Source organism: Aplysia californica, unplaced genomic scaffold, assembly GCF_000002075.1.
Source record: "Aplysia californica isolate F4 #8 unplaced genomic scaffold, AplCal3.0 scaffold00056, whole genome shotgun sequence".
Taxonomy (NCBI): Eukaryota; Metazoa; Mollusca; class Gastropoda; order Aplysiida; family Aplysiidae; genus Aplysia; species Aplysia californica.
Genome location: NW_004797326.1, coordinates 637,278 through 647,984, shown reverse-complemented (window position 1 = coordinate 647,984; position 10,707 = coordinate 637,278). Strand labels below are relative to the sequence as shown.

The window sequence follows — 10,707 nt, the reverse complement described above, 5'->3', positions numbered from 1 at the left end:
TCACACACATACACACGCACACACACACACATACACACGCACACACACACACACACACACAAATGTCACGTGTCATACACAAATGCACCAGTACAATCGACTTTTCCACCAGTGTCACAACGGAACCAAAATAAAAATAAATATGTGTTCCCTCTTAACCCTCCCCCCCCCCCCCACCATCTTACAAGCAAATGAACCCATATTCTAGTTACTTATCTTGTCCCTCCTGAGAAAGAGAATTTTAGCTTTGTTTTGTTTTTGTAACAATTTTACGGTACTTGCAAAACTATAAGGTCGCGTAACTGCTGAAAATTAGAAGTGTTACAAGAGAGTAACTACACAAAAAAGAACGAGGAGAGATAAGGACGATAGCTCTTTGTTAGCAAAGAAGGCACACACAACGCCTGGGCACCCGCCAACTATCCACTCCTTTTTAGTCCAAAGCCTTGAGTTGAGCTCAACAGTTAATTTTATATTATAATAGTCCAGATGTATGTCCATAAATGTTATTTCACCTCATCAAAAACAAACAAAATGATTCTGTTTATTTCAGAACCAAACTCAGACGGTCTCCCCAATGAGCTCTCTGAATTATATCTCAATGATACGGCGTACCCGAACCAACAGGACGACACGAGGCGGGTCACGGGGAACCCCACTGAGGCCAGCTCTAGTGCAGGTTTGAAGGAGGGGGGGGGGGTCTTTGGCATATTGGGGCCTTTTGATGTTGCTTTGGTTGCTTTTGTTGTTGTAGTTGTAAATGTTGTAGTTTTTATTGTTGTGGTCGTTGTTGTTTTCGTTGTAGTTATGGGTGTGGCTGTGATTGTTTTTATCGCTGCTGTGGGTGAAATTGTAGTGGTTGTTGTGGTTGTGTGACAGATACAGACACAGAATCTACCGTAAAGAACGTTCTTTACATTCCAGGATATGTACAGATAAAGGAGTATGAACAGGTATGGTGGACAATATCCAGTTAAATGATTATGCTAAATCAAAAGCATTACTGACAACACCCAGCCTAAATAAACTTGTTATTGTTTCTATTATACGTTTATGTTAACGTATGTGCATTCAACAAAATCCTATTGGGAAACTAAAACTCTCTCACTGTGGAGGTCTGATCCACTTTTTCCCATAGATAATTTGATGAGCAAATTCGAGGGAGCATATAACATTTAATAAAAGTAAAATGTAGCCAGTAGACAAAGTGTGTTAGATCTATATTATTGTATATTGCAATGTTGGAAGTGGAAGGCAAACTTTTCCTTCAAATATTAAAAACATCCAATCCAGTGTTCGAAAGCTATGTTTGTATGTTTCAATTGTAGAAAAGGTCACATCCCATTTTCTCCCTGGCATGTTTTTTTTTTTTTTTTACATTACAATGAAACTGTGCAAGGCATCCACCTGCCTAAGACAAACACTTTTCTCCTGGCTGGCTGTGTTAGACAATTTTGATTGTAATTCACAAGGACTCTAGTCGAAGAGTTTTAGCTCTTGAAAATCAACATTCAATTTTCACATATTTTGATTGTATGAGACTGGATAAAAATATGATATGTGAGGCAGCGTGGTGGAATCAGGCTCTCGTCAATTTTTGGGCATATAGAGCTATTGGTACCATCTGTAAGCTTGTTCACCTGTCTTTATTTGGATGAAAAAATATCCATTTATCTTGAATACAAGTCGAGATATTTACGAAAGATGGAGGTGGGGTTCACCTGTTTTCAGAGGTAGAATTAGTGAGAAAAGGCCTGCCACAGATTAGTTATTTCCTTAGCTTAAGAGTACGTGGAAACTGAAAATTTCAATTTTTTATGCCTTTAATCAATGTTTGGGGGCTCTCGTGGCCTAGAGGTAAGGTTTGGCCTCTCATTCAAAGGTCCCGGGTTCGATTCCGGGTAGCGACCAAAAAATTTATTCTCTAAAATTGTCTCCTTTCACCTCCTTTCCTGATCTCTAGCAATGTTCTGTTGTCTGCTTTCATTTCCACTTTCTGCCCCCACCCTCTCACCTCCTTTGTCACCTCCTCTGGGCTCCTGACTCTTTCTGCAGCCTTTCTACTGCTACTCCTTGGCTCCTCCTAACTGCTGTCTTTATGCCACACCCCTGATCTTCTGGTAGGAAAGATCTACACCTAGCCTTCTCGGACAAGGGCGAAAAATCTCGGAGGGCCCGTGTGCAAGTTGCGCACGTTAAAGATCCCTTGGTGGTCTAAAATCGATAAGAGTAGGCTTCGGCCGCCACCCGGGCAAAATTCAAAATTTCCTACCAACGAAAAAGTATTAGGTGTGTCCCGCGCGCTCATATGACCTTAAGCAGTTGCGAGCGCCGTAAAACCCTATACTAAACAAACAAACAAACAAACAATCAATGTTTTTCTGAAAAATCCACATAGAAATGAGTTCTTCATTGGGCATGAAAGGTGTTGAGCCAAAAAATCAAAATTTGATTTTAAAAAATCACAAACCTGCGGAAAAAGGCAATTTTCTTCACACTGATAATTTTGACGAGAGCCGATTCCACCAGGCTGCCTCACATATCATTCCAATCCCTTCAAACAAGAGCAAGACACCAGTCAACGCTTTGTGTCGTGTGCCACGAAGGGCGTTAGGTTTTCCAACGTACCAGGTGTTGCATCATAGGGAATGAGTTCAGAATAGCCTCTGCCTCATGCACTAAACGTATTTTCAATATGGTATCGCAAGTAAGAAATAGTGATTTTTTGTGTAGATGGGTTGGGGGGGGGGGGGAGGGGTGGTGGGGGTGATAAGGGGAATGAAGTGGCATGTAAAGATGGTGAGGGGGGGGGGTAGGAAGATCGTTTGCGGTCAAAATACTGTGAAATACAAGCATGCATCATTCTACAATCTTCACAACAATGCGTCATGTAGTCACACGTTCATGCTGCTTTTCACCTTCTCCATCCACAGGCCGTCAAGAAGAAAGTCTGTACGTGGACGTGGATTCGGACCACATATCGTCACAGGACATCCACACCCCGGTCCTGATAGGAAAAACCATGGCGGAAATCATTACACCTGACGCTACACTGACAGACGGTGACGGGAGACATTACAACAACGTACTGGTGACGTCACCGGTGTCAAGAGCAGGGCCAGGAGGTCAAGGTCACAGCCACAATCCTGGAACGTATGACGTCATTGCGGATCCAGCCAGGGAAGCTTTTGCACGTAAATATTTGCTGTGAATATTGCTAGCAAGTTAAGAAATTTCGTTTCAAAATGGGCCATCTTCATGAACGTTTTTCTTTTGCGTGATTTTTTTTCCTTGAAAGAAGAGTCTTGGAAGCCATAGACTTCAAGAAAATTGAAGAGTTAGGGCGATGACAAGGCTGGAGTAATGAGGTATGAGGTTGGGGGGGGGGCAGAGGATACTCGATAGAAATATATCGCTTGAAGTTTCTTTTGTGACTGATCTTTGTGTGTGTTCTAATGTTATGATTTGTTCTTAGATTAGAATTCAGATTATTTGAGTGCATTTGAACCCTGATTTTCTTAGTTGCAGAAGCCTGGCTCTTGAACATGTAACATCATGGTGAAGAAAACATTACTTTATTACAATAGGGCTAGGGGTATAACTAAATCTATATTCATCTGTATCCAAATAAGGAAGTTCCTTAATAAAGTGGGGCTGTAAAATTTGCATATTATTATGTACTTGCATTTGAAATTTTATTTGCGGCAGTTTCATCAAAAGAATATTGAGAAATTCATATTTGTTTTCCTTTTTTCGCAGATCCTTACATGAGATTTCAACCCGGGGCGGAATATTCTGACGGTGGGTTTGATAAGTACAGGGTGTCTAAAAAGAGGAACCACATTAAAGGCAATAACTCTGTCATCTTCGCACTAATTTCAACAAAACTTAGAACAAACAAAATTCAAAACATAAAAACACCATGTTTGTAAATATGAAGAAAGAAACTAAACATATTCCAGAAATAATCAAAGTTTTAAAAATTTTGAACCAAAATAGTGTAAAACGCAAAATTTTACTTCTGAACACTGTTCAGCTAAAGGGGCGTGATCGGCATGTTCTGGTTTCAGGACAAGGACAATAAAACCAAGATAGTCTCAATATCTCATCGTGCAGAAAGTTTTGTAGAAGTTTGGGGAAAAAGTGTTATGCGGTAGAGAACTGGTTCCAGTGGGATGGGGCAAAGAGTGGCCCTTGTGTGGGTGTAAGAAAAGTTTAGAGAACGACTTATACACCCAACATTTACAAACGAATGGTCACCACATCTCCCTTAACTTGAGCCCTTATTCAATTATTACCTCTTGCTTTTTTTTTTTTTATTAACCTGTGAGTCAATGGAAACAAACCACAAACAATTGAAGAGATAAAACTCAAGCCTGAACTTGACGTCCAAAGAATAGACCCACAAGAATGCCACAGTGTCATTCGAAATTTCCAGTGGCCTATTGGAACTTGTTAGAAGAAAAATGGTCAACAGCTGGAGATTTAAAGAGACACAACATCCCTGAGTTTATCTGGCAATATCAATTTTGTATAAATGTGTCTTTAATGCACACATAGTGACTATTGAAAAAGGAACAATAAGGTTGAATTTTAATTTTTTGATTGTGATACTTTTTTGGATATTTTGGTTGATTTCTTTTGTATTGAATAAAAAATGTCCACAAGGATGAATTTTATTCTCCGAAGTTTTCTTGAAGTTGGTCCAAAGATAACAGAGTTATTGCTCTTACAAAATGGTTCCTTCGTTAGACACCCGGTAGATTATTTCTGATCATTCGGGCGGATAAAGTGTGCCACCCATACATTTTTCCTTATGTTCCACACGCACGTTTTCCCCTTCATCTCGAATAGTGTAAAACAAAACTGTTTTCTTTAGTCCTCTGAACTTTAAGAAAAAATCTAATAATCGGAAAGCCCAGGCCAACTTAAATTGTAGATGCCAAAAAACACAACCCAGCTCCAGCCCATATTCCTGAAAATTTTGGATAGTTCTAAACCAGAACATTTGTAATAATAATAAAAATAATAGATAGCATTTGTATAGCGCATATCCCCGCTCAACAGCAGGCTCTATGCGCTTTACACTATATTATTACCCCAGCAGACCATAGAACATTCCGAAACATTCTCAGCTTCCCGGGAAGCATACAGTGCAAGCAGCCGATTAAGCGCTCAAACACTAACAAACTGACAAGATCTTTCGCTGTCTATAGCCGGGTACCCAGTCCCACCTGGGTGAAGTGAGGAAAATTCGTGTAAAGTGCCTTTCCCAAGGACACAACGACGGGCCCCTGACGGGATTCGAACCCACGACCTTACGGTTGCGAGTCCGAGAGCCTAACCACTGTATACAATGCAGAGTGGAGAAAAATATTTTTCTCTGCCTAAAAAGTCTTTCTTTTAAGGTATACTTCTGCTTTGTTCAAAATGACATGTGCGTATGGAAGTAAGATCATTCATTTTAATGTAAACCTTTTAAATTTCCGTTTGCTTGTTTTTAATCTCACTATTTAGGGTTTTTTAGTTTGGCTTTTTTGTTTGGGGTTGAGTTTTGATTTTGGGGTGGGTTTTTTTTAACGTGCTAGGATCTTCAGTGAAGTATAACATTATTATGGTGGCCTATTAATGTGTGGGGAGGCAAAAAGTACATTGCTTCTCTCTAGCCCGCAATGGACACACGTAGGTCCTCGTGTCTCTTTCTTTCGCTCTCTTGAACCGCAAAAGACATGGTGATTTGCATTAATACTGGAACACCGCAAGTTAAGATTTACTTGTAGATATGACCCTAGAAATAGTTTTCAGTTTAGAAATTGGAGAATTTCGGCTAATCAGTCATATTTTTACAAAGACCAAAAAAGGAAAAAAAAAATTAGGATTTTATTTTCCTCGTGGTCAGTTAAAGCGGGCTCCACTGTATAGCAAATGCATAACTTCGATGTCATTGTGTGTGCGGGAAATGAGAAGATGTAGATCACGTGACAACTTTTATATCCCCAGCTGATGAAATGGACGGTCCGTCTTCTTCCCTGCAGAACGATTCCACAGGAAAAGGGACCTATGTGGACAAGGGGGTGAGGTCTTTGTACAGGGCTGAGGGGAAGTTCTATTATTCAAGAAGAGTTGATGGTTGGCAGGTGCTCTGGTGTGGTTGGCTTCTTCTTTCCTAACAAACATCTAGAATCCTTACCTCCAATCCTTCTTTTGTGTTTGTTACTCTCTCGTTTCATTTCTAATCTTGGACACTTATATGACCATATTGTATTGCTAATGCCATAGAGCTCTTACTAAAACTAAACTATTCTAGAAGAGGCTGGGGAGGAGGAGAAAGACGATAAAAAAACTAGAGGGAATATATATGAGAGAAACTAGAGGGAATATATATGAGAGAAACTAGAGGGAATATATATGAGAGAAATTGATTTTCGCACATTTTGAGAAACCCGAATGCAAACGTTACCCACCAAACTTTAAGATGGAATCCCCAAGGTAAAAGAGAGAAAAGCTTAAAACTACTTGGAGGAGGGACTTAGATTTGGACTTAAAACAGATGGACTAAGCCCATTAAAAGGATACAGTCTGTCAGACTCAACATCATCAAATTATTAAATAATAAAATCATTAAGTAATAAACAAGTTGATCAGAAAGGCATCAAGAATAATTAGTAGAGACCTAAATAGCTTTGAATATCTGCACAAGTCAAACGTTCCAAAAAGAAGGCCGAAATAATTCTAAGTGAACATAGCCACCCACTTCCATCGGAATTTAAATTATCGGCACGCAGTAAACGAAATATTTCCAAAAACGCAAGAACAAACTGATCTAGGCATGCATTCGTACCAACTGCAGTGAGGTTACTAAACACACAGTGGAACAAATGAAACACACACACAGAAAGAGAGAGAAAGAGAGCGAGAGAGAGAGAGAGAGAGAGAGAGAGAGAGAGAGAGAGAGAGAGAGAGAGAGAGAGAGAGAGGAGGGATACAAGCTCATGGTGGAGAAGGTATTTGTTTCCTGTAAAGGGGGGCATAACGGATAATAAGTTGTGAGGGAGGGCAGTGAAATAAAGAAGTGAATATGGAGGACACTAAGGGAGAAATGAAATCTTGGAGTGAAGGAGAAAAACGAGGTTGTGGACGATGTTTAACTCTGTTGTGTATTCTGTAAGCCCTGATTGTAACAATGCTCATCTTTATCAGAAGACGAGGAAATTGTTCCGTCTTAAGACACTTGAATGTAAAACAAAGATTTGTAAAAACATTTTACCAGTGGATGACGAGTTGCTTTCTCATGGTATTGAGGAGAAGACTTAAGATGCATACCATGTTGAGGATAACAAGAGACTTTTTAATTCTTGCAGAAAAACAAGAAAGCAAGAGCCAGTCCTTATGCCAACGTGAATGACGACAACAAAGAGAAACCAAGAACCAGTCCTTATGCCAACGTGAATAACGATAACGTGTCTGGTAGCGTGTGGTTCCAGAAGAAGAAAAGATGAAACACAGGACAAGACGCAACAGCTATTTATGTCTTGAACCTGACTGCGTATTTTTTTCTTTGAGTTCCCCTGCTATTTCTAAGGGACAGTCGACTGTTGGTTCTTTAATTTGAAATGCAACTGATTTTTATGTATTAAACAGTGTTTCTAACTTTGTAGCGCCCTATGCCGTCAGGCAGCCACAATCCAATTTCAAAGGTACTCTACTATAATATATTTTTTATAGTGACAAGAGATTTCTGTTTTGGTAGAAATTGATTTTGGATTTTGCCTGAGTAGCGACAAAAGCATACTCTTATCAATTTTAAGGACCACCAAGGGATCTTAAACGTACGAATCTTGCACACGGGACCTCCGAGATTTTTCGCCCTTATCTGAGATGGCTGACAGTAATAGAAGTAGCCAGGAGTAGCAGTTGAAAGAGTTGGGAATAAAGGAGAGTGAACCAGGAGAAGTCCGGGCATTGAGGGGAGGAGGAGGGGGGGGGGGCGAGATGGAAGCAGATGACAGAACAGGACAAGAAAACAGGACAAGAGATGAAAGGAAGACACACTTAGAGAAGGAAGTTTTTTCGTGACCTGCAGTTTTTGATCCCGGGACCTTTTGAATGAGAAGCGAACAGTGTACCTCTAGACCATGAGAGCCCGTACAGAATTTTGGTTCTTACAAAATAGTTTATCTCATCGGACAGAATGATCCGAACTCACACTGTGACTTCTATTCAATTCAAAATCCTCTCCCCACCACACCATTCCTCATTGCCATTCATGTATTATTATTTTTTTATGGATAATCCGCGTTCCTTGCCCAAAATATTCTAGAGTGGTGTCCTCTTAAAGCAGGCTCTGTTGGTGTCGTGCAGTTTGTCCAAGAGCTGTCACAGTCAAAGCTTGTAGACAAGAAACACATTCTTATTTAAACTGTCTTCCTTAACCACTTCTCTAATCTGACCTCCTTAGAGGAACTCATTTATTGTACTTAGACCACACTGCTCATTAAATACAGACAGACTGACAATATATATATGTGTAGCATCATCATCATCTTTGTAGGCACAAATCATCGACCAGCTGTTCAGATGTACTGAGCCCAACATTAAAAAAGAATGTTTAAGTAGTTTCTTAATCTGCAATATCGGTTGCATATGCTTAAGAAAAATTCTGTCGAAACTCAAATTGTAATGTTGAAAGCGAGTGGCTGGTGGGTGCTCGGGTGTGTTTTGCTCCTTCTTTACTATCAAACATCTGTCGTCCTTATCTCTTTTCCTTCTTTTTTGTGATTTTACTCTCTTGTAACACTTCTTCTAATCTTCGGCATTTATATGACTATATTGTGTTGCAAGTGCCGTAAAACGTAAAACTATTACTAAAACGAAAAACTAAAATGTTGAAAAATGCAAGGAAATATATACATGAAGGCTATAACATAGCGCCGATTGTTTAAGTATTGAAATTTAGTTTTTGCTTTCCCCCTCATCTGGAGAATTTTGCTTTCTCGGCTTAGTACATGTGAAGAGGTTGCCGGCGTTATACTGTATATGTATTTATGGATGTCAATGCTATTAAAAACCAGATGTCACCTCATTGATATTAACGCACATGCAAAGGTGGAACTGATTTATTCGCTTGTTTTCTTTTTCTTTTGTTTTGTATTTTGGTGTTTTTTGTTTTGCATGAATACAAATTATTGCAACATTGAACAACTTTTGAAAACAGGTCATAAACTCCCCCACCGCCTCCCCCCTTTTTTTCTTCACTCCCTCAAATTGCCTGAGGCTACAATTAATCACAAACATTGAGGTGGACATTGGAGGAATGGCGGGGATGTGGGGGGGGGGGGGTATATTGCTTATTAAATAATTACTCATTTTGTATAAATAGCAAACATAAACTCTCCTTGCAACCAAATCTACCAATTACAGCCATACATTTATAGCTTCACATTCTATTAGCCAAAGATGAGTGCTTTATTTGTAAAAAAAAAATATTAAAAAAAACCCCATTCGCCTAATATATTTTGGTTGTTGTTGTTGTTGTTGTTGTTGTTGTTGTTGTTGTTGTTGTTGTTTTTTAAATTTCAGTTTCATCATCGATCTGTTTTAGAGATATTATTCTGATTCTTCATTTAAAAGTTTAAAAAAAATCTGTAACCTCTCTCATCCAAATAAAAAAATAAAATAAAAAAAGAACAGTTGTCTGCATAGACATAATCTTTTGAACAAGGTGACAACTGAACATATCTGTGTAAGAAATAACAACCTGTTGCGATTTGTTGAGTTGAATCCGTCCGATTTATCTATCTCCAACCTTTCTTTTGCTGCAGAAGGTGCAAACAATTTGTTCCGTCTCTGAGAACAACAAAAACCTTTCTTCTGTAACGATTTGGAAATTAGACTTGACAAACTAAGCCCTTATCTTATTCTATACAGCCAGTGCTTTGACAGGAAGAAGCTGGACTCGGATAGAATGGAAATAACTATGACTTACAAATGTATCTATTGTACTTTTTCAATCATCCCAGCAGTAGTGCTGGTTCGACGGTAGAGAAGGTGGGGCTAGCTGTGACAAAACCATGCCATCGCTGGGATTATAAAGGATGCGTGACGAATACAGAGGCTGCAAAGCATGCATTTAAAAAGCAACGTAAAATATAAATTGATAAACAGATTCAAAAGTACTTGTTTGAGCCAATACGACGTTTAAAACAAAGAAAATGGACTCACCTGTGTATTCTTATAGTAAGTACATGACTTTCGTACTTCGGTTTCTATTTTGAGCAAACTTGCTGATGATTTTTTTAGTTGAATAGTGTATCCTTCAGGAGGAAGATTTCGTGATTAAAATACCAATTTCCATCCACAACAGGATAGGAAAATTCTGCTGTTTAATTTGATCCCAGTCTCTTGACACTGAGCCTAGCTTCACGTATTCAACAACAAAAGCGAATTTCCAATAAGTATTCTACATGATACGTTGCTACATTGAAGAACAAACATTTGATTCCAGTTTAAAACTACCTCAACTCACTGATACAATAGCGCTTCTTTCATTGTTTGTTTGTCTTATCTCCACACACAGAATACAAGGGTACACAGCACACCAGAGATCACTAACAGTATGTATACTCAAAGCGTCATTCAAGTGTACACACACACACACTCTCTCTCTCTCTCTCTCTCTCTCTCTCTCTCTCTCTCTCTCTCTCTCTC

At 39.2% G+C, this 10,707-nt stretch overlaps 2 protein-coding genes across 7 annotated transcripts in view; both read left to right on the top strand.

The window, feature by feature from the left end:
• The window catches only part of LOC101863493, an 87,368-nt gene that overhangs the window by 35,767 nt on the left and 40,894 nt on the right, over positions 1-10,707 (top strand). The gene's annotated exons all lie outside the window — the stretch shown is intronic.
• Positions 2,943-9,506, top strand: LOC118477277 (the record flags this gene model as incomplete). Its single annotated transcript, XM_035968392.1, is given in 3 exon segments — positions 2,943-3,194; positions 6,001-6,074; positions 7,362-9,506. Coding segments are annotated over 3 exon segments (464 nt in total), but the record flags the coding sequence as incomplete, so codon positions are not given.